Raw genomic sequence first — 23116 nt, 5'->3', positions numbered from 1 at the left:
GTCCGATGCAACCATCCCTTGCACGAGACACACTAAACAGAGTATGACCGTTTTAAAAAGATTCTTTTCCGGCGGATGCAGCAAAACCATTTCTCAGGACCGGGGTCAGGAGACGGACCCGGACTGGATTCGATGCCTTCCCGGAGTAAGAGGATATGGAGTAGTCCTGCTGCAAGGAGCTGCTTGGAGGATGACAATATGTGGGAGGGACGAAACAAATTAGATGGGGTCACACTGAAATGACGGTCCTTGGTCGGGAAAAATCCCGAGTCGCTCCGGTACATAGAACCGACTGCCTTGGGAAGCGAAAATTTTCTCCAGTCGTATAGATCTGTTCCCCTTACCCACTTCAGACATCGTATGCTAATATCTGATCGCTAGTTCTTCATTACTTCCATACGTCTTTGGAACTCGCTCCCTTCTAGACTTAGGCTTATAAGCAATGCTCTGCTCTTCAATAAAGAATTAACAAGTTTCTATAATAACCTAGACAATTAAAATACTGATTTATTCTAACAAATGTACTCTATCATTCGTTTATTTTATTTATTTACTATTTATTAAATATATTATTTATTGTAACCTTTTCTTAGCCATAGTCATTAGCTTTAAGTTTCAAGTTTAAATTGTTCCTATTTTATGCCTTTTACCGACTAGCACTGTAAAATAATTTTTGCCAAATTGTTGTGCTGGGATGAATTGCCTAATAAATACAAATACAAATACAAATACAAATGTTTGTATTCTGCACTTGTTCCGAAAAACTGCTCAGTAGTTTAACTGGAGTTTAAATTTGACTAGAGTTTAAGCAAACTTAGTTAAAGATTAGCTTAACCAACTACTGAAAACTGGGCCTTATTGTTCTCTGAAAGCGCCCACTGTATGCCATCAGGGTGTGGTAGCACTAAAAACTGTAAACATAACAATGATCAGCTGATCAAGATGACCAAATGTTTATATTCTATTTTTGGTATTTTCTCCGTTTATTTGTGTAAAGCCAAAAAACAAAATTGCTGAGCAATATATAAATCAATTCTTTTTAGTAAACTACGGATTATTATTGTAAGTCAATACGCGCCTTTTGACACCTCTCGATATTTTTGTACGCGTATTAGCAGTCGACCCCTGTTAAACAAAATTCAGGCGATAAATGCACTAATAAAAAGTGAAATCTTGTGGCGCACAAAAGTCTCTTTGAATCAACGCCGCTACACTTTTGGATGCGTACGCCGTGTGTTGCGTCATCGTCACCGTGGCTAACTTCTATCCGGCAATAATGAAAATTGCGCTTGGACAGCTGTTGCAAACGTAATAAAATGAAAAATATCAAAAAATTATTTGTATATCGTTCTTTTCCATTTGCAGAAGAGCCAACAGCAAGATATGTGTAAACCGAGCACAACTTTAAGTAGACGAATTTTTGTATAACCGGCCATGAGTTGAGACGATATGTGTACAAACTCTCTACAAATATGCACTTTGTTTTCATTGCCAATTGCTAATTGTGATTTATTTTTATGCATGTTTACCTATATATTAACGTTTGTAAATATATTGCATTTGCAGTGTGAGGCAGCTGCTGTACACGCATTAATGTTTTGTCTTACCATCAACTGAGCTCACACGACGGACAGAGATTTGTTCGCAGACATACGAGGAACATTTTTATACAATAGAATGTAATTTAATTGAAATCAAGTGCCATAATTAATAAATGTTTTGAAAAGCAAAAAAATAAAAACGGAAACTCAAACGTTGACGCAGACCAAAGGCAACAAGAAGGGCAACGAAAGTACTTTGTCTAACAGCTATTCTAAGCAACAGTCACCATCAGAAAAGCACTACTACAACCATTATCTTCGTCATTTGTCATTGCAAATATAGCGAACACGCCAAACACGCTTTAATACATATTGTACAATGCATATTTGTTGGCCCGTACAGAAGTATACCAAACGTTAACGCATCGAGATGTTGTCGGGTACAAATATTTAATAGAAATTATAATACATATATTGTGTTTAAATTAAAGAAGCTAATATTGAAAGTTAGTTTCGTGCACCAAAAACTGCTTTGGAGACCTACTAACAGTAATGAGCTCCGTAATTTTATTCTTTAGCGAATAGCGTATCAAATATATTGAGTATCTCTTGTATGTATGCGAATTGTACTTGGTGGGAAATTGAATTTAGTGTAATCAAGTATTTTAAAATTTGTACTATGTACCATAAAAATATTATATAATTTTTCCTTTGCAGATAACATGCGATGAAGTATTCTGGATTTTTTGGAAAATTTTTTGAATGTAAACTAATGCGTGGAGAAAAGTTTTGGTTAACTCGTAGCTCACTTCAATCATATGTACTTGCACATAAATGCATACCTATTTATAGATCCTAAAAAGGAATCAATTTAAGCAAAAGGAAAATAAATAAACTCCAAATTTACTTTGTTTATGCTCACCATAGTACGATTCAGCCGAAACAAGCACCTATAGGCGGTGCACACCTTAGCCTTGTAGCCGTTACAGCAACAATAAAATTTAGCGTATTTGTTTTGAACATATATGAATGCGAAACGCAAATATACCAAATACTTCGAGCCATTTTTGCAGTTAAAATAATAGTATTAATAAGCTCATCAGAAACCATGCGTAGTACATCAAGCAAATGCAGGAAATCATAAAGCTGAAACACCAGCTAATTATACCTTCTGCTACAATACCAGCTAATTATACTCGTTTATTAAAATACGTTCAAAAAAAAAAAAAAAAAACAAAAAAAACAACCTAAAACAACGCAGAACCATGAAGTAGCTAGTCAGCATGCCACGTGTATTTGTCTTCACAGACACTTAATTAAATGCATAAATATGCATGATACATAGGCACACAAGTATGCATATGTAAGATCAATGAAAAGTAGCAAGCGCAATGCCAAATTAAAATTAAAATTTTTCGAAATGTTTAACACTTCACCTCTTAAATACTGTCAAGCGCATATTCGAATCGATGACGTGAGTACAAGCTAAGGGATAAACGAAAATATTTTATTTGATTATTAGCGCACATTTTTGATCAGTTTGTCACCGTCATTAAAAGCGGCATCGACAAAATATACCAATATCAACCCAAACAATCAAACGATCAACAGCTGCCGGCAAAATTTCGCATATAATGACGCTGTCAGCGATTATGATAATGATGATGTTTGCGCGCATAGCAGACATGAACTAAGGCTAAAAAAGATGGTATAAACATTTGTAATAGTTGCGTGATCATTTGTTGCAAAGGCTTATACCAAGGCAATTAAAAATGATATGAGTCTTATGAAATCATGAAAAGTGCACTGAAAATAAGCGGAAGTGTGTTGAGAAATATATTGTGGGTTTTGTAAAGGTGAAAATGTAAGTAAATACATTTGTATGCACTTGCAATTAAATTTCCATGTATGGCGTGGCGTATGAGTAACATTTATTCAAGTGAAACTTCTAATGTTGTTGTTGTTGTTGTTGTTGTAGCGATAAGGTTGATCACCGAAGGCTTTGGGGAGTGTTATCGATGTAATGGTCCTTTGCCGGATACAGATCCGGTACCACAGCACCATTAAGGTGCTAGCGCGACCATTTCGGGAACGTTTTATGTGGCCACATTAAACCTTCAGGCCATTCCCTCCCTCCCCACCCACAAGTTCCATGAGGAGGTTGGGGTCGCCAGAGCCTCGTCTGTTAGTGAAACAGGATTCGCCGCGGATAGGTGAGGTTGATGGGTTTGGAGAAACTATATATTGCGCTGGCAACCTGAAGGGTTGCGCTAGACAGCCCCTTGAATCTGGTATTTTAGTCGCCTCTTACGACAGGCATACCTACCGCGGGAATATTCTAACCCCCTAACCCGCTGGGATAACTTCTTAATGCTGTCTATCGGTAACCTAGAACTGCGTATTCGATGACTTGCAGCTAGGGGCATAACCACCTGTATTTCAACTGAGCTTTCCCGTCAACGGGCCACCTCGCAAACAAATAGTGGCCTTATCAGCAAGGGTCACCGCGATAGAGAAAGATTCCTTATCCTCATATTTAATAATAGACCTCTGAGACCGCCTTGTCGTTCCCGAGATGGTCGGGCTTGGTACCGGAACGTACCGGATCTGCATCCGGCAAAGGATAACACTCCCCAAGGCCTTCGGGGAGTGTTCTTAACGCTACAACAACAACCGCCTTGTCGGACAGGTGGTTCGATTATGGATCAAGATATCAAAGCAACAATCATCAGCGGTAAAAGCAATACAATAATATAAAATAAGATACAAGAATAAAATGTTTTAACAGAAAATTTCACCAAATATGCGTACAAAATTCAATTCGATTTACAGAACAATAAATTAAATTATCAGCAAACAAAACAGAAAAAATAACGCAACATCCATTCGATCTCGGGCGTTACAACGTGCGCCTGGTAAAGCTACTACTATATAAAAGAAAGTCGTGTTAGTTACACTCAACTCAAGAACGGATGAACCAATTTGGCTGAAAATTGGTGGAGAGGTAGCTTATAACCAGGGAACGGACATACGATACTTTTTATCCCGTTCTGGCTAGGGACTTGAGATCAAAACGTGGACGTGGGTAATCCTGGGATGTGTTTGTACAATATGGGTATCAAATGGAATCTGTTTATGAGTACTTTGATACTGAGTATTTTTCGTACCCCTGTGTGACTCGGGTCTCGAGATATAGGCCAAAACGTGGACTCGGGCACCCCTAGAATGTGTTTATACAATATGCATATCAAATGAAAGCTGTTGCTGAGTGCTTTACTACAGGGTAGTTTTCATACCTATTGGTGACTAGGGTCTCGAGATATAGGCCAAAACGTGGACCAGGGTACCCCTAGAATGTTTTTATACAATACTAGCATTACCAGGCGCACGTTGTAACGCCCGAGATCGAATGGATGTTGCGTTATTTTTTCTGTTTTGTTTGTTGATAATTTAATTTATTGTTCTGTAAATTGAATTGAATTTTGAACGCATATTTGGTGAAATTTTCTGTTGATTGTTGCTTTGATTACATTCCGAAGAAGCATGATTGGTGAGCCAATTCTCAAAGTTGATATATGCGCAGGCATTCCTTTTGGTTCTAAGGAGTATAGAAATTCATTTGGATAATTCACAATTTTATCTTCATCTGTAACTGTGTCGATCGATTTATATTTCGTCACTTCACCAGGAAATTGATTTTGAAAGCGATCATTGATTTTGTTAACATGATCATTTTTGGGAGCAAGATAGTTCTTTCGCATAGCCAAAAAACAAAAACATTTAAATTTAAAATTCTGAAATATGAAAAACTTTCGTCTTGATCGAAGAAACCTCGAGCCATAATTTGGTGATGATCGAAGTATAGCAAACACGTTTTCATAGGGAACACACACACAGAATTTGATTTTTATAGAAGATGTAGATAGACTGAAGCTAAACAATTTTTTTAACAGCGGCAGATTACTAAACGTCCAAAAGGCATAACAGTAAACTCAACAATGCAGTCAAACTTTAGGTGTTAAAATAACTTAAGTTTGTACGGCAGCCATAGTTTTTCCCCATTCCACATTTTACTGGAGGTTTTAGGACTTAACGTCACATAGCTCCTTACGAATTTTATATATCCTACCATTAGGACATCCAGACATATGCAGTATAATATATTCCATTTGTATGGGAGGTGCTACGCCCCCTTTTTCCCAATTCCATATTTTCTTGGTGGTGTTAGGGATTGACCTCAAATAACTCCTTACTGAATTTCAATGTTCTGGCATGTATACTTTCAAAGCTATGCAGTACCAAAGATTCCATTTGAATGGGAGGTTCCACGCCCCCTTTTTCCCAATTTCCTTACTGAATTTCAATATTCTGGCATGTATACCTTCAAAGTTATGCAGTGCCAAAGATTCTATTTGAATGGGAGGTTCCACGCCCCCTTTTTCCCAATTCCGCATTTTCTTGGTGGTTTTAGGGATTGACCTCATATAACTCCTTATTTAATTTCAATGTTCTGGCATGTATACCTTCAAAGTTATGCATTACTAAAGATTCCATTTGTATGGTAGGTGCCACGCCCCCTTTCTCCAAATTCCGCATTTTCTTGGTGGTGTTAGGGATTGACCTCATATAACTCCTCATTGAATTTCAATGTTCTGGCATGTATACCTTCAAAGGTATGCAGTACCAAAGATTCCATTTGTATGGGAGGTGCCACGCCCCTTTTATATATCGAAATTATTTTTAGCCTAAAACCTTCCCGTTGATCGAAGGAACCCATAACCAAAATTTGGTGATGATTGATGTGTGGGAAATACGTTTCCATAGCGAACACACACACACACAGAATTTGATTTTTATATATATGTATATGGCTAAACCGATTTGGGATTTCAAAAGCAACTAACCATCATCTCTCCTTCCTGTATCTTTCCTAAAAATTTCATGGCAATCTTTCTATCCGCTCTCGAGTTATGGAGTGACAATCAAAATGTACACTTCTTTTTATATATATAGAATATATATATATTAGGGCGGGTCAAATTGTATGGGGAAAAATGGGGGAAAAAACTTCAGGGGCACATCCAGTTTCTGAATCTATGGGTCATACTGAGTAATATTGTCCACGGGACCATAGGTCTGAAATGAATTTCGAGCCTCCCTAATTTTGTTAGAACATTTTATATCCCAATCTCCCCATACAATTTGACCCGCCCTAATATAATAATTGTATATTACATCTATAAGAAAACTAGTAATTTCCCCGTTATCAAAGTTAACATCCAAAGCGTAATCTAGGCTTTAGAAGTTCGAAATTGGACGCACCCTAATATATTTTTTATTTATTAAAAACTCTTGACAAAAGACCTCCACCAACCTCTCCGTCCAACTGCTACCCATCCGTGGACAAGTTAAATGGTCCCCTGCCCCAGATGAGTCCCCTTCCTCGTTCCTTTCTCGGAGAGAATGACGGGGGTGAAAGTTGCACAGGGAGGAGTTATCGGCACACAATATTCCGTCATGTCAAGGATAAAGTCGAACCTGGTAGGAAGGCTAGAGCGCCCGAAGACAGAAAGCCCATAGGCCATACCTCGAAGCCTAACCAACGACCAGATCTGCCAATTCCGTTAGTGACCGCACAAATGCCTGAAGAGCGACCTTTTTACAAAAGGGTTAAACAACGCATCCACAAAGAAATTGGCCATTCTGTTCAAGCGTAACATGTACTTTCATGCATTTTAATGCTTTGCCTCCGAATCCGCATCCGGTTCGGCCCTAACCTTAAAAAACACTTATTCGCAGTGATTTTTTTGTTGTTGGAGTTTAGTTTTAATCTATAAACCCAATCTTTTAAAAAAATATATATGGGTCCAATTTCGAACTTTAAAAGCCAACATCTGTTTTGGAGGCTACTTTCGACTAAAATTGGCTTCGTGCAATATCTATTTAAGAACAAAACGTCCAGCATGCTTTTATAGTTCGATTGGTTTTCTATTTTCATTTATACAGAGCTCATACAAATCAATATTTCCTCGCATGGAATTTTGTTTAAAAATGGCTGCAAACAAACGTACAGTGGGCATTGTAATTGCTTTAACTAGTTTGGTCTGCGTAGTTGTTGGCGCCAATTTTTATTTCATGTACTACCTCAACGCAGAGGAGCTACCACATGTGGGCAGTACACGAGCCTTGGAAAATATACTACGACAAAAAATGCGTGAGCTACATCCGGCATATTTAAATCGTAATCCACGCTTATTTATGTATCGTAATAAATTGTTGAACAATTATAAACCAGCATCATATGAAAATGCGTCCGTGCTGTGGGATATAGCCAATTGGGTAAATAATAAATGTACATATCTATATATATAAAATTCAAATTATGTATGTATGTATGTTGTAGGTATAGATCGGGTTGCGTCCTAAACGGATCGACCGATCACAACCAAATTTGCACAACCCACTTGAAACCTTCCAGGAATAGCCATAGGCTAAAAATAATTTAGGGGCGTGCACCTGCCATACAAATGGAATCTTTGATACTGCATAACCCTGAAGGTATTCAGGCTAGATCATTGAAATTCAGTAATGAGTTATAAGAGGTCAATCCCTAACACCACCAAGAAAATGTGGGGTAAGGGAGAAGGGGGCGTGTCACCTCCCATACAAATGGAAGATATCATACCTTATATCTCTGGATGTAGTAATGGTAGGATAATACAAATTGGTAAGGAGCTATATGACGTTAAGTCCTAACACCTCCAGTAAAATGTGGAATTGGGTAAAAGCAGGAGTGGCACCTTCCCTACAAATGGAATTTTTGAGAGCTATGGCTGCCGTACAAACTTAGGTTATTTTAACCGCTAAAGTTTAACTACAGACTTGAGTTTGGCTGTTATTCCGTTTGGACGTTTAGTAATCTGCCGGCGTTAAAATTTTTTGTTAATTTCAGTCTGTCTACATCTTCTATATCTATATAAAATTCAAACAAACGATACTACTTATCAATCCATTGACACAGTCGTGGAAGAAACGCAAGCTGTGCGTTGTCCGGTTGAGTTTCTTAACTCCTTGGAGCCACCAGGAATTCCTTCTCATCGATTGATCCTTAAAAAAGGGTCCATAATATTATGCTTCGTAATTTGAATCCTCCGCGTTTATGTAATGCGACAAAACTTATCATCAAAAAACTTCCAATGTCATTGAAGCAATGATTTGATCGGAAAATTTCGAAAACAACAAAGTTTTCATACCAAGGATTCAATTAATACCGACAGATATGCCTTTAAATTTCAAACGCCTCAAATTTTCTATTAGGTTGGCTTTCGCAATGTCTACAAATAAAGCTCAAGGACAGTCATTAGCTGTGGTAGGAGTCAATCTTACCAACTCATGTTTCACCCATGGCCAATTATAGGCAGCATACTCCAGAGTTGGCTTATCAAAAAATCTTTTTATTTATACTCCAAATAATTTACAAAAAATATTGTATATCCTATGGTTTCAGCAGTACCTAAATTCGCAAATGCACATCCTTAAAATAACTTTAAAATTTGTGTTATTTATTTTGCATATTTTTAAAGAAACGTGGGGTGGAACCCACGGGAATAAGCTAGTATACAATATTCCTGTTTTAATTTCAATTCACATTGTATTTTATATCTCTAGTGGCCACAAGAAAATGAAATCTATCCGCAATATGATGCTTCCATGGGTCAACTGTTACAAACACTACGCCTTGAACCCATTACTAAAGCGACAAATTTGGCACGTGGTACACAACTTAAATTGCTTGTGCGTTTGTCGAATAAACAGAAGGTAATATTCAAACCACAATGGTATGATCGTACTGCTGTGATTGAGGGTCCCGTATATGCTGGCAAAGATCGACACATAGCAGAGGTGTACGCGTTTTATTTAGGTGCTGTGCTAGATTTGCGTTGGACACCAATAGTTGTTGGGCGGGTGGTAAATTTAAAAACAGATATTTATGAAAAAGGTGATAGCGAACTCAAGAATTCAATGACAATCACTGAACAAGAAAACGGCACTGAACAGTATTGCCTTTTTGGTAAGTGCCATTATTGCAACGTGGAAGAAACAGTTTGTGGGGATGAGCAAAATAATATTGAAGGAGTACTTATTTACATTATACCGGGTGCATTGGCAAAACGTCGCTCGCCATGGCAACGCACCTATAAAGAGGATAAGCGTGCACCCTGGGAGGATGATATGAATTATTGCAAGTATGTGAAGATAACATGAAGTGCAGTAGAATGTTGAGACAACAATTATAATATTTTTGTAATTTTAGACCGCTCAAAGATAAAATGGAAACTGTACGTCTATTAGATTTAATCGATGCAGCAATATTTGATTATTTGTTACAAAATGGTGATCGGCATCATTATGAAACACGTGATGAACGTTTAGTGCTTATAGATAATGGTAAATCTTTTGGTAATCCAAATAAAGACCATCTCGATATATTGGCGCCACTTTATCAATGTTGTTTGTAAGTACACGATTGAAACGAAATAATTTTTGTATTTAAGATGGAAGCCCAAACCGAAATAGTATTACTGAAATGGTATAAGAGCCTGAACAAACGCGCTGTGAGTTCTGCGTCTCTGGTTTAGATAAAGAAGCAAACAAAAACAAAAATGGGTCTGGCGGAAAATGAGGACAAGAGTAAGTGCTTGCTGTTATCCAAGAAAGAATCGGCACATTCGCGCCTTGGCAGCCCCGCCACTGTTACGGATAAAAATTCGAGACTGGAAACCAGCAAGTGCTACTTTGGACTGAGTAGGTAATTGAAAAGTAAACTCCTCTCTCGAAGAACAAAAATCACACCCTAAAAGTCGCTCATCTTACTTGTCCTGATGTATGGCTCGGAATCATGAACAGTGTCGAGAGAATATGAGACAGCCAAGAAAGTATTTCAGTCGACACCGCTGTTTCGAAGCAGGGGAAGGGAGATACCTCGATTGAGTTGGCAGAGGAAGGCCTGACCTCCATTGGTTATCGCGAAACAGGGATATCTGGCGCGACTGAATGCAATGGCTGAAAGTATTTAGAAAAATGAGAAAAATTGATAAACTAATCAGATGTAAATTTTATGGAGATAAATTATGGGGAAAATATTACAATTCACACCCAAATTTTGATTTAAATTGACATACAGATAGCCAATGATCTAGGAGGATCTACTGGGTATTGATTAAAATACAAATGACGGTCCCACGCACCTGGGAAGAGTAACTTTTTAATTAATTTATAAACGTGTTTGTGACAAGCCCCCAGCGGGTTAGGGGGTCAGAATATACCCGCGGTAGGTATGCCTGTCGTAAGAGGCGACTAAAATACCAGATTCAAGGGGCTGTGTACCGGAGCGTACCGGATCTGTATCCGGCAAAGGACCATCACATCGATAACACTCCCCAAAGCCTTCGGGGAGCAACCTTATCGCTACAACAACAACAACAAGCCAATAAACTGCAGGGATATACTGCCTAGTTTTTTAAGGGTGTTGGTATCCCACGCTTCTTGTAACAGTTTGGAATTATTTTTTTTTATCGGTATAACCAAGTGTATTGATTTTGCGAATGATTATGAGTATATGGCTCATATAAATTTAGATCGGAGCAATTTAGGAAAACACCCAGACACTTTTTTATAAGTCGTTATTAGTCTCAGTGTAATTGGGTTATTTCTGCACCGTTTCAGAACGATTTTGGGAATGTTTCGGAATCTTGTAGGGTCTAAATTCGGGATTTCCGCAACGTTTTCGGGATCAGTGCGCACAGAGATTCGCCTTCCACTGGGTAGCGGCATTCGGGGTTGTTTTAACGGACTATTTACGTAGCCGTTTGGGATGGGCTCTTGATCATTTCGGGTTTGTATTTAAAACATTTGAAACTATCTCCTTTTGAGATAGTTCACTACGTCACACCTCCGAAGCATTTAATAATTGCTTTCGGGATCAAATCGGACAAAAGTGGAAATCTTTTTGCCAAAAATTTTCTATTATAACTGAAACAATATATATATGTCTATAATTTTAGAATTCGCAAAACAACTTGGGATCGCTTGCAAGTGTTTTCTGGCGGCGTACTCACCGAACTAATAGAGCGTATTTCGAAGCATGATCCGCTCGCGCCGTTAATTACAGACAAACACAAACGTGGCGTTGAACGCAGATTACTTGTAATTTTCGCAGTTGTCGAATATTGCATGGACAGAGAAGGCGAAAAAATGTTTAAGCAATTATAGTTTTAAATGATAAGCATTATGTATGTAGTATATAAAGAAGTTGTGTGTATGTATTATATGTAAATGCTAATTCCTAACCTATTGAATTCCAATACATACATAGTAGAACTGTAGATATTAAAATTTAAGTATGTAGTTATATTTAAAAAATTTTAATGCAAAGTATTGTCACACACTGCACTTAGCATTCATAGTTTTATTTATATATATATACGATATTTACAAACATATGTTTAATATTTGTTAATACAAAAAGAATAATGTAAATTACGTAAAAAATATTTAATTTAATGTGTATACAAATTTAATGTACATACAACTGCACACATGTATAGCTGTATACACGTAAATGTTTTAAGCGACGTTGCAATCCTAATAAAGTCAATTTACCATTTTTTACCTTTCATGTTGCTGAATGTAAATAATTTATTAAACTTTTTATTATTTGCCTTATTTGAATTACTCTGCAATAAAAAAAGAAGGGGAAAATTTTAATGTAATTTTTTTTTTTGCAAATATTACACAAACATCACAACTAACTTTTCCATGGAATTGTGACTTTAGCTCCATTCCTTTAGCGCGTTGCGCGCCACCTTGAAATTTTTTAAAATCTACACTTTTGTAATCAAAATTCTTAGCATCATTAATCGGTTTATCAGAGGATTGAAAACTTTTTCCGCGATTTTTCTTATTCTTGAATTTTTTTTTGCCACTATGCTGTTGTTGCTGTCTTTTGGGCATTGCATCTACCTGTTGTGGCTGCTGCATTTGCCACTGTGATGTTGATGGTGCCTCTTCAAGTGCACTATCAGACTCGTCATTATCATCACTTATCGTATGTACCGAGTTGTTAATTTGGTTGGTTTCAGCATTTGCGTTACTTTTCTGTTGCATTATGTTTGGCACTTTTTTATTAGCTTGTCGTTGTTCTTTTTTAGTAGGCGGTAAATTAACAAACTTCAGTTTATCATCAGATGGTGTTTCGCACTTAAAACGTTTCGCCTTCGGTTCGCATGAATTATCTGCTTCTGTTTGGCTCTTTTTCTCTGTGGCATCTCTGTGTGCGCGCTTCAACATTTCTTTTATAGGCAAATTGTAATCATCATCATTTGCGGCAGCAGGCTCTGCTTTTATGCCCAACTAAAGGTGTAGAAGTGAGAAGCCAGGTAGAGAAAATTAAAAATAAATACATTTACCTCGGTGGCTGACGGTGCATCAGGACATAGCTGGCGTTTCTTATTCTCAGCTTCAATGCGTGCGGCTTCTTCTGCCTTTTCTTTTTCTGCCAAAGGTAATACAGCCAAATAACGCTGATATGGACTAACAAATTTAATACTACTAAGTAAATGTTTTTGTTTTCTTTTATCTTCAATCTGAAAAAAACAAGCAGTTGAATCACTTAATAATCAAAGTTCGTGGCGAGATTGCATAAATAGCGGAATAGCTTAAAACTCATAAGAAACGGAAGTACTTAGAGATCGATAGACATGAAATGAAGCGGTTAGTTATCGTCTTCCAGCACTCACCTCATCAAATTGTTCGGGTGATTCATAAATGCTCAATATAGGTTTAACCATATTTACGCGTAATTTAGCAGGCGACGGTAGTATGGGATTGTTTCGAAAATTTAGTAACGTCGGCAGATCATCGCGAAATTCTTCATTGTGCGAGAGATCATGTGGGCAATACAATTTACTGTTATAATCCTTGATGTTAGTGCTGGCAACGCGATGAATTGCCTCCGTTGCCAAAACAGGCTACACGAAAATAAAAAGAAGGTAAAAAAATGAAAAAAAAGTATATTTCAAAAACTAAACACCTTTACTAATGGCTGTTCACGCGCACGCAACACAATTTGATGTAAGACATGTAGATTCTGGCGCACCAACGGCGGTATGGGGTTACAACAAGCTAGAATTCCTTGCATTTCACGTGGCAAACTTTCCGAAATCTGCAGCAACATGTGATTGGGTAAAACATAGCCATAACTTTCATCCTCTTGACGCGCAACACTGTCACGCCATTGAAATATTTCACGTAACGCAAAAAGTTGCCTATTGTCAAAGACTCGCTTCGATTTACGATACAAATCCATATGTGAATCAGCTGATACGCTGGGCTTAACATAACGCTTTTTACAAATTTCAGTACTACGCTGATATATATTTCTTAGCAAATTCGATTGTTGATTACTGGCCTCCAACAAATCATTAGTTATGCGATCATATATGTAAATAAGATAATGTGTATCTTGGCGTGCATATGATATTAATTCCTTTGGTAGTGGACGTATACGCCAATCAGCCAATTGAAATGTTTTATCCACTTCGATGTTACAATAATGTTTAAGTAAATATGATAAAGATAAACGTGCATAATTTAGCGCTTTTGCAGCTTGATGTGTATCGAACATGTTGACTATATACAGTGAAAGGTCACGCTGTAGCCAATCGATATCCATATCAGCACCGTGAAATATTTTAACAATTTTTGGATCTGTGAATACCAAATTTAATTTGTGCATTTCATCGCGCAATTCTAAGGCATCAAAGAGATAATCTTTGTGACGTGTAGAAATTTGTACGAGACAAGTAAATCCTTGAAATGTGCGATACGAATGATGTTCGACATCGATAGCCATTACTCGCTGTTGACGTAGCTCTTCGATTGCAACATTTAATGTTTCAATGGTATTCACATAAAGTAATTCTGTTTCATTTATTTCATCGGGTACGATAGGATTTGTGCGCTTCAATTGCGTTGCTGGTACCTCCCATTTCATAAGTTCAAACTCATATGGATGTAAATAGCTGAAATGAAAATAATGGGCAGGTACATATTATTTAATTAGCTTTAATTTCCGCTAAGAATCATACCATGAAACAGTAATATACTACATAATTAAACAATGTGGAAGTAAAGTCAGGGTAGTGGTTGCTTTTATATCCTGATCATTTTCAGGCATACTTCGGAAAAAGAAACTAATTACGAAAAAAATCGGATCTAAAAAAGTACCCCGCTCTCGCATACAAACAATTAATTACCCGACTCTTAAAAAGTACCGAACTCAGAAAAGGAAAGTGGTTTGAAAGGTTCTAAAAACGCAATTGATCCCTAAAAATATTCCTGTTTCTGAAAAAGTACTAGAACGAATGGCGAGCTTCTCACTGTTAGAAATCTTAAGTGGAATACGTCTGGATATTTCGACTGCCATTTAGATGACCAAAACCGTTTATGGTAATAAATCTCAAGATCTTTGGGATCTCTATTGAAATAATTTTTCCGCTGCTTTCGTTAGCAATTTAACAAAATAATAATATCAAATCCCTCCTAGCAACAGTCTGAAAAATTCAATGTTTAAAAAGAAGTCCCGGAAATAAATTTTACCTATTAAATGTCTATCAGGAAAAGATAATGAATTAATCGAGTCAAATAAAAGCAATGCCGTCCTGTATGCTGAAGCATCCTTTACTCTGACTTAACAAATAAGGGACCGACGTATGCTGTTGTTAAAAACTGTTTTTATATTGTTTGTGCTGTAACAGTTCTCCCTAAGCATATTATTCGATGAAAGTGGTATTTATATTGCGCTCTAATAATTTACCGCCACATAAAACTTTTTTTTAATCAAAATAAAACGTTGATGATATACCTACATGGGAATCTTCTAGACAGCTATCAATTCAACATACATAGCTTGTGGTTGTAGGGTTATCTACTTAAGTTAAATATACTGTATTTTTGTAAATTATTTTTATTTCACTTTACTTTTAATGTTCTTTCAAAATGAAAATTTTCAAATCAATTACTTTAGACCTTTTAAAATGTGAAAATATTTAATTTTAATAACGAATAAATTCTTAATAAAAATATAGTTTAACACTATATATGTTAATATAAAACTATATTTTTAAATAAAATTTTATTTATTATTTAAATAAATATATTCACTTAAAAAAAAATTAAAAATTACTGACAAAAAAATTTTCTTTTTGAAAGAATATTTAAAGTAATGTAACACCGTGGTGTGATGGTAGCGTGCTCCGCCTATCACACCGTATGCCCTGGGTTCACGCCCCGGGCAAAGCAACATCAAAAATTTAGAAATAAGGTTTTTAAATTAGAAGAAAATTTTTCTAAGCGGGGTTGCCCCTCGGCAGTGTTTGGCAAGTGCTCCGGATGTATTTGTGCCATGAAAAGCTCTCAGTGAAAACTCATCTGCCTTGCAGATGCCGTTCGGAGTCGGCATAAAACATGTAGGTCCCGCCCGGCCAATTGGTAGGGAAAATCAAGAGGAGCACGACGCAAATTGGAAGAGAAGCTCGGCCTTAGATCTCTTCGGAGGTTATCGCGCCTTACATTTAATTTTTATTTAACACAAAAATATTTTATAAAATTACAGTATATTTAATATAAGTAGATAACCCTACAGTGGTTATTACTAATTTCATCAAACAGTAATCAAAAAAAATAAATAAATAAAATAAATATTATTGATATTAGAGAAAAATTTTAGGGTTTACAAACGGCGATGGTTACTAGGACATGTTACTGAATTTCACTTCATCAGCTAGCTTTTCGGGAGCTGAGCATTGAACTCGAAACTCCAACATTCATACAAGTGCTATGGCAGATGCCTTTAGCTACTCAGCCATATGAATGTCCCGCTGCTCACCCACCAATTGGTCTCTAAGTGTTGCCTTTTGTTATAATTCACTTCATTCACCATGCAGGCATATACAATTCTGTATTCTGTTTTAACCTAATGGTGTTGAATTTTAGGTGCGCTTTTAAAAGCTTATTAACATTTTGTTTGGATTTACAGTATCCAATGTTAACTTTGTATCAATGTAAATCATATCTAAGTAATTTAGCGAGACTTGCTCTATTGCTTTTACACAATGGTTTTGTTATTGATATTAGAGAAAAATTCCCGAAAAGCTAGCTGATGAAGAAGTGAAATTCAGAAACATGTCCTAGTAACCATCGCATTTTGTAAACCTTACAATTTTTCTCTAATATCAATAACAAAAGCAATAGAGCAAGTCTCGCTTTATTACCTACAAAAAAAGAAATATTTATCATTCATACTCACCTCACTATATTTCCACTGTTGTCATATTCAGGTAGTACAGCTAATGGTTTCAATGAATTCGGTTTGTCTTTTATTCTTGGCATGAATGGCGTTAGTGCGCTATTGTCTACGGCAGCTTTGAATTTTAATTGTGGTCTTGCTATGTTTTTTGCAGTAATTAAGCGCGCCGCTAATGGCGATGTCTCATTCTTTTTCAAATTCCAACTACCGGCACCAGATCCCGATGTGGTAGAACTAGGTGTTACGTTAAAATGTGACTCCACAACGATGGTTTGTGGATTCTTTTTAATGCCAGCTAATTCATCTAAATTTGAGTTTAAACGCTCCATCATAACATCGTTGCACTCCAGCAACATTTCGAATTGTTCATCTTGTTGACGTCTGTAAAATATAAAAAGCACAAATGGGAAATTTTATCGAAGAATTTCTTATTTGAACCCTCTGCAAATTCAGTTCACTTACTGTAGGCCTTGCATTGCTCTTGGAGTATGTCACCTTACAAGATATAATTATTCACTACTTACCGCTGTATATTACCCTTAACATTTTGCCATTTCAACACCTTGGATATTAATCCAAAAATGCGATCTGATTGTTCATCCACAACCCGTCCGAATGTGGGATAGGCGCAGTATAGATCGCGCGCGGAGCCTTGTGGAAAGGAATTGGCTACTCTTGTTGCCTCCACTATTTCGGACAAACCATTCTGAGCGAAAATAGAAGCATTTGAACTTATTTCAATTATTATAATCATTTTTGCTAACCTTTGCAAACTCTTCTATTGATGGGAAGTTTCCCAACGGCGTCAATTTAACAGTTTTCTTTCTTTGTTCCACCGAAGAAGTGGACGTATCTTCTTCCGGTATTTCTATCTGTTCCTCAGGTGCTTCGGTTGGCGCCATTTTGCACAATTTTTAGGCAAATAATTTGTGGAAACCAAAATTACAGTAACTTTTATCTCGCTGTGAAAAACGCACGCTTATTTTTTTTTTGACAAGGAAAAAATTTATAATGAAAAATAACAATAGCACAGGGTTGCATTATTGACGCGACATCTATAGATAGTTTTTGTTCTGCTTGTAAGGTACGGTTTTCAGTACAAGTTCAACTCAGTTTGTCAATTAAACTACGCGTAAACTTATTTCGCAGTTTTTCAATATACTTTAACTGAAGTTTATGCTGAGCTTAAACGGCCGATCTGGCAGAGTTAAGGTAGGCCACATTAGGCTGCACGACGCAGCACTGCACTGCACTACAAAATATTCTTTGCATGTATTCTTATGAGGCAATTCACACCTAGCGTCAGCAGCACTGCGCGACCCGGCACAGCGCGGCAAATTTGATCAACTAGCAAAAAAGCCGCGTTGGGAAGTGTCGCGCAGTGCTGCTGCTGCTAGGTGTGAATTGCCCCATAAGAATACATGCAAAGAATTTTGCACCATCTTTTTTCAATCTGGGCAAAAGAGTGTTAAACTCTCCATCCTCATATATAGAGGATGAGACGTCGTGCACCCATAGCCGCGACTTTTTCTTTTCCTTTCCTCTTCTTCGCACAAAAATGGAATAATTACGTCGTCCATTTTGAAAACAAAAATAAACACAAACTTTTCATTTCAATATATCCGCATTGATACCAAATACTGCGATCATTAGGTAAACGTATTTATAAATATAATCCCGAGCACACCCAAATAACATTAAAGGGTAACCCTAACCAATTATGAAAAATTTGTGCACAAATTCAAATAAGAAATAAATTTGTTTATGAAAATAAAAAAAGTTTCAAGTAAACGATAACATGCCGAAGTCTGTTATTTTGTGGCAATATTTTTTGTACATTGGAAAAATGTTGTTGTAATTAGACGTTTCGGTAAATTTTCGTCAGTATTGCAAGCTCGAAATTGAGGAAAACAGCAACTATCATATAGGCACAAGCTGTGTATATAAAAATTTACATGCATTTTTTTGTTTTGTTTACATGTTTTTTTAAATGTTATTTCCGTGAAATGTGCTTTATTTGTTTTACAATAAATTATGAATTGTTTTCTACAAATATAAACTATAGCTATTGTTTTCTGGAAAAAAAAGATTTACCAACTTCTATTACTATTTTAATTTTTCGTCTACCATCATAATCTCCTTAAAAGTCCGCGCATTGGTTGGAATAATAATTTGAAAATGCAAATGACGTTGGAGATCAACTCGAGAAAGTTGGATAGTGATTGGAGAATAAAGTTGGATATCAACTTGAGAACTATGTGGTTTAAGAATAATTAAATAATGATGTTGGATATCACTTTCGGAACTAGATACATATATATTTCGCTGGAGAATTTTTTCTATGTTTGTTTGGAAACAAAATCCAGCTGTTGCCGTATCTACAAATTATTACAAATCACTCACACAAGATTGCGCAATGCGCATGTAAACAAAAGATCAGCTGTTTTTTATGTGCAATTTTTACGTAATTTTCTTTTAGCTCTTATTTTGTTCTATCTCTCTTTCATCATTGTGAATGATAACTAAGTGTGATATCTTATCTGTCAAATGCCTGACAGGATGTTCAATATGGCTACTTTTTAGCGTTTTGACAGGGTGTTCAATATGGCGGCGCCTATCTTCAGCGGGTGATAGAAAGAGATACAGAATGAGACAGCGATAGTCAAATACAAATCAGGTGATCCAATCACTTTGGAATTTTGACGTATATGCAGAAGATATCACACTTAGTTATCATTCACAATGTCTTTCATTTGCTCAAGCAGTCAATTGTGACAGAACGAAGCAGTTTTGAATTCGTGAATGCGCAATCTTCTGTGTTGATTTGAGACAAATTATCTAGATAATAAAAAATCAATGTTGCCGTACAAAAAGCCTACCCCGAAGACGGCCTCAAAATGTGACTGAAAAACTGCTCAGTAGTTTACCTGGAGTTAAAATTTGACTAAAGTTTAAGCAAACTTAGTTTAGCTTAGCTTAACCACCTACTGAAAAACCACTCAGTAGCAAACTAAGTTTGCTTAAACTCTAATCAAATTTAAACTCCAGCTAAACTACTGAGCAGTTTTTCAGTCACAGTTTAAGGCCGCCTTTAGGGTAGGCTTTTTTGTGCGGCAACATTGGTTTTTTATATTCCAGATAATTGGTATATACGGCAACAGCTGGATTTTGTTTACCCAACCAACATTTAGAAGATCTTTCTACAGCGAAATATATATCTAGCTCCGGAGGTAATATCCAATATCATTATTTAATTATTCTTAAAACAGATAGTTCTCGAGTTGATATCCAACTTCATTCTCCAATCACTATCCAATCTTTGAGAATTTTTGTAAGATTCAGAGTTCTCGAGTTGATCTCCAATGTTAATATCATTATCAAATTATTACCCTATTATAACCACTTTGATAGATTTTGAGAAATGTACAGCTCTCAAATGAATATTCAACACATTTCTCCAGTTGATATCCTACATTGAATATAAAGTTGAGGTGGAGTTGAAAAAAAAAAAAAAACTGCAAGGTAGTACCACCAAAACCGACAGCTGCTTATTGTGAGCAATAAACACCTGGTTGATAGCAGTAATGAAGCGTAATTCATCAAAATTAAATTATATATATTTTATTTTATTTTCGTGAAAATACTGTAGTATTGGAATCTTTTGAGCCTAGTCTAGTTAGAGAAACACAAGTTGTTAATTACATTTTTTCAACTTAAGTAATAGCATTTTTTGCATTATAAAAAATCTCGCTTTTGCTGAGTACGCTGTTATTCTCAATTTGAGCCACTTGTTATGGATTCGCATTTTCGGTGGAAGCAGTAAGGAAGGCGGTCGGCATGATGTTGTGGTGCACAGTGGCTAGTCATTGTCGGCTGGGCGGGTCCTTGCCAACCTTACTGTTCCTGCGCCATAAACAGAAAAAAATGGTCATATCATGCCTATTCAAAACCAACTGTCAAAATCAAAAAAACCCTGACAGAAGCGCAGAGACCGACTCAAAAAGCTTATCAATTCAAAAGAAACGATCCGGTCGAACCGGATGCCACGGACAGACCGTTAAATTCAAAACTACATGCAAAAGTTCAAAAAAAAAAAAAGCAAAAAACCAATCTAACGAAAAAACTTAACCGAACCGGACATGACCGGTTACCCTAACGTTCAATAATCAAAATAAAAAAAGCTGAAAAGTAAAATAACAAAAGCTGAAAAGAAACACATAAAAGGCCAAATATACAGAGGGGCGCGGTTAGTTATCGTCTTCCAGCACTCACCTCATCAAATTGTTCGGGTGATTCATAAATGCTCAATATAGGTTTAACCATATTTACGCGTAATTTAGCAGGCGACGGTAGTATGGGATTGTTTCGAAAATTTAGTAACGTTGGCAGATCATCGCGAAATTCTTCATTGTGCGAGAGATCATGTGGGCAATACAATTTACTGTTATAATCCTTGATGTTAGTGCTGGCAACGCGATGAATTGCCTCCGTTGCCAAAACAGGCTACACGAAAATAAAAAGAAGGTAAAAAAATGAAAAAAAAGTATATTTCAAAAACTAAACACCTTTACTAATGGCTGTTCACGCGCACGCAACACAATTTGATGTAAGACATGTAGATTCTGGCGCACCAACGGCGGTATGGGGTTACAACAAGCTAGAATTCCCTGCATTTCACGTGGCAAACTTTCCGAAATCTGCAGCAACATGTGATTGGGTAAAACATAGCCATAACTTTCATCCTCTTGACGCGCAACACTGTCACGCCATTGAAATATTTCACGTAACGCAAAAAGTTGCCTATTGTCAAAGACTCGCTTCGATGTACGATACAAATCCATATGTGAATCAGCTGATACGCTGGGCTTAACATAACGCTTTTTACAAATTTCAGTACTACGCTGATATATATTTCTTAGCAAATTCGATTGTTGATTACTGGCCTCCAACAAATCATTAGTTATGCGATCATATATGTAAATAAGATAATGTGTATCTTGGCGTGCATATGATATTAATTCCTTTGGTAGTGGACGACTACGCCAATCAGCCAATTGAAATGTTTTATCCACTTCGATGTTACAATAATGTTTAAGTAAATATGATAAAGATAAACGTGCATAATTTAGCGCTTTTGCAGCTTGATGTGTATCGAACATGTTGACTATATACAGTGAAAGGTCACGCTGTAGCCAATCGATATCCATATCAGCACCGTGAAATATTTTAACAATTTTTGGATCTGTGAATACCAAATTTAATTTGTGCATTTCATCGCGCAATTCTAAGGCATCAAAGAGATAATCTTTGTGACGTGTAGAAATTTGTACGAGACAAGTAAATCCTTGAAATGTACGATACGAATGATGTTCGACATCGATAGCCATTACTCGCTGTTGACGTAGCTCTTCGATTGCAACATTTAATGTTTCAATGGTATTCACATAAAGTAATTCTGTTTCATTTATTTAATCGGGTACGATAGGATTTGTGCGCTTCAATTGCGTTGCTGGTACCTCCCATTTCATAAGTTCAAACTCATATGGATGTAAACAGCTGAAATGAAAATAATGGGCAGGTACATATTATTTAATTAGCTTTAATTTCCGCTAAGAATCATACCATGAAACAGTAATATAATATATAATTAAACAATGTGGAAGTAAAGTCAGGGTAGTGGGAGCTTTTATATCCTGATCATTTTCAGGCATACTTCGGAAAAAGAAACTAATTACGAAAAAAAATCGGATCTAAAAAAGTACCCCGCTCTCGCATACAAACAATTAATTACCTGACTCTTAAAAAGTACCGAACTCAGAAAAGGAAAGTGGTTTGAAAGGTTCTAAAAACGCAATTGATCCCTAAAAATATTCCTGTTTCTGAAAAAGTACTAGAACGAATGGCGAGATTCTCACTGTTAGAAATCTTAAGTGGAATACGTCTGGACATTTCGACTGCCATTTAGATGACCAAAACCGTTTATGGTAATAAATCGCAAGATCTTTGGGATCTCTATTGAAATAATTTTTACGCTGCTTTCGTTAGCAATTTAACAAAATAATAATATCAAATCCCTCCTAGCAACAGTCTGAAAAATTCAATGTTTAAAAAGAAGGCCCGGAAATAAATTTTACCTATTAAATGTCTATCAGGAAAAGATAATGAATTAATCGAGTCAAATAAAAGCAATGCCGTCCTGTATGCTGAA

The 23116-nt window shown here is 36.4% G+C and overlaps 3 protein-coding genes across 8 annotated transcripts; 1 reads left to right on the top strand and 2 right to left on the bottom strand.

Annotated features, from left to right (window-relative positions):
* Positions 1-968: 968 nt before the first annotated feature.
* LOC137237385 (glycosaminoglycan xylosylkinase homolog) lies at positions 969-12223 on the top strand. 6 transcript variants are annotated; one of them, XM_067760954.1, is made up of 8 exons: positions 969-1308; positions 1366-1504; positions 1567-2193; positions 2259-3405; positions 7548-7880; positions 9210-9787; positions 9856-10056; positions 11606-12223. In XM_067760954.1, the coding sequence occupies exons 5-8, from the start codon at positions 7575-7577 to the stop codon at positions 11811-11813; spliced, it is 1293 nt and encodes a 430-aa protein (XP_067617055.1). In that variant the 5' UTR covers positions 969-1308; positions 1366-1504; positions 1567-2193; positions 2259-3405; positions 7548-7574; the 3' UTR covers positions 11814-12223. The 6 variants fall into 6 exon arrangements, with proteins under 6 accessions (XP_067617055.1, XP_067617059.1, XP_067617058.1 ...); XM_067760958.1 differs by having other exon boundaries at positions 1366-1981; XM_067760957.1 differs by having other exon boundaries at positions 1366-2090.
* LOC137237384 (exosome complex component 10 homolog) lies at positions 11979-17926 on the bottom strand. The gene is made up of 8 exons (XM_067760952.1): positions 17673-17926; positions 17433-17614; positions 16909-17289; positions 13633-14623; positions 13340-13570; positions 13010-13186; positions 12354-12953; positions 11979-12277 (listed from the first exon to the last, which is right to left on the bottom strand). The coding sequence occupies exons 1-8, from the start codon at positions 17808-17810 to the stop codon at positions 12200-12202; spliced, it is 2778 nt and encodes a 925-aa protein (XP_067617053.1). The 5' UTR covers positions 17811-17926; the 3' UTR covers positions 11979-12199.
* Positions 17927-21159: 3233 nt separating this feature from the next.
* Positions 21160-22460, bottom strand: LOC137240583 (exosome complex component 10 homolog). Its single transcript, XM_067767060.1, has 2 exons — positions 21474-22460; positions 21160-21411 (listed from the first exon to the last, which is right to left on the bottom strand). Exons 1-2 carry the CDS (start codon positions 22293-22295, stop codon positions 21160-21162), a joined length of 1074 nt encoding a protein of 357 aa, XP_067623161.1. The 5' UTR covers positions 22296-22460.
* Positions 22461-23116: the final 656 nt, after the last annotated feature.

This window comes from Eurosta solidaginis, chromosome 1 (assembly GCF_040869045.1).
Source record: "Eurosta solidaginis isolate ZX-2024a chromosome 1, ASM4086904v1, whole genome shotgun sequence".
NCBI classification, from domain to species: domain Eukaryota; kingdom Metazoa; phylum Arthropoda; class Insecta; order Diptera; family Tephritidae; genus Eurosta; species Eurosta solidaginis.
The sequence above is the reverse complement of the archived record's forward strand: the minus strand, read 5'-3'. Positions and strand labels throughout refer to the sequence as shown.

Bases quoted from the DNA above. Each gene is read 5' to 3' on its own strand.
- LOC137240583 (XM_067767060.1), bottom strand. From the start codon at position 22,295: ATGGCTATCGATGTCGAACATCATTCGTATCGTACATTTCAAGGATTT. The intron at 21,412-21,473 runs GTGTTTAGTTTT...ATTTTCGTGTAG, and splicing joins GTGAACAGCCATTAGTAAAG to CCTGTTTTGGCAACGGAGGC.
- LOC137237385 (XM_067760954.1), top strand. From the start codon at position 7,575: ATGGAATTTTGTTTAAAAATGGCTGCAAACAAACGTACAGTGGGCATT. The intron at 7,881-9,209 runs GTAAATAATAAA...TTATATCTCTAG, and splicing joins TGTGGGATATAGCCAATTGG to TGGCCACAAGAAAATGAAAT. The intron at 10,057-11,605 runs GTAAGTACACGA...CTATAATTTTAG, and splicing joins CCACTTTATCAATGTTGTTT to AATTCGCAAAACAACTTGGG.
- LOC137237384 (XM_067760952.1), bottom strand. From the start codon at position 17,810: ATGGCGCCAACCGAAGCACCTGAGGAACAGATAGAAATACCGGAAGAA. The intron at 14,624-16,908 runs GTGAGTATGAAT...TTTTCATTTCAG, and splicing joins AACAGTGGAAATATAGTGAG to CTATTTACATCCATATGAGT. The intron at 13,187-13,339 runs GTGAGTGCTGGA...TGTTTTTTTCAG, and splicing joins CACCCGAACAATTTGATGAG to ATTGAAGATAAAAGAAAACA.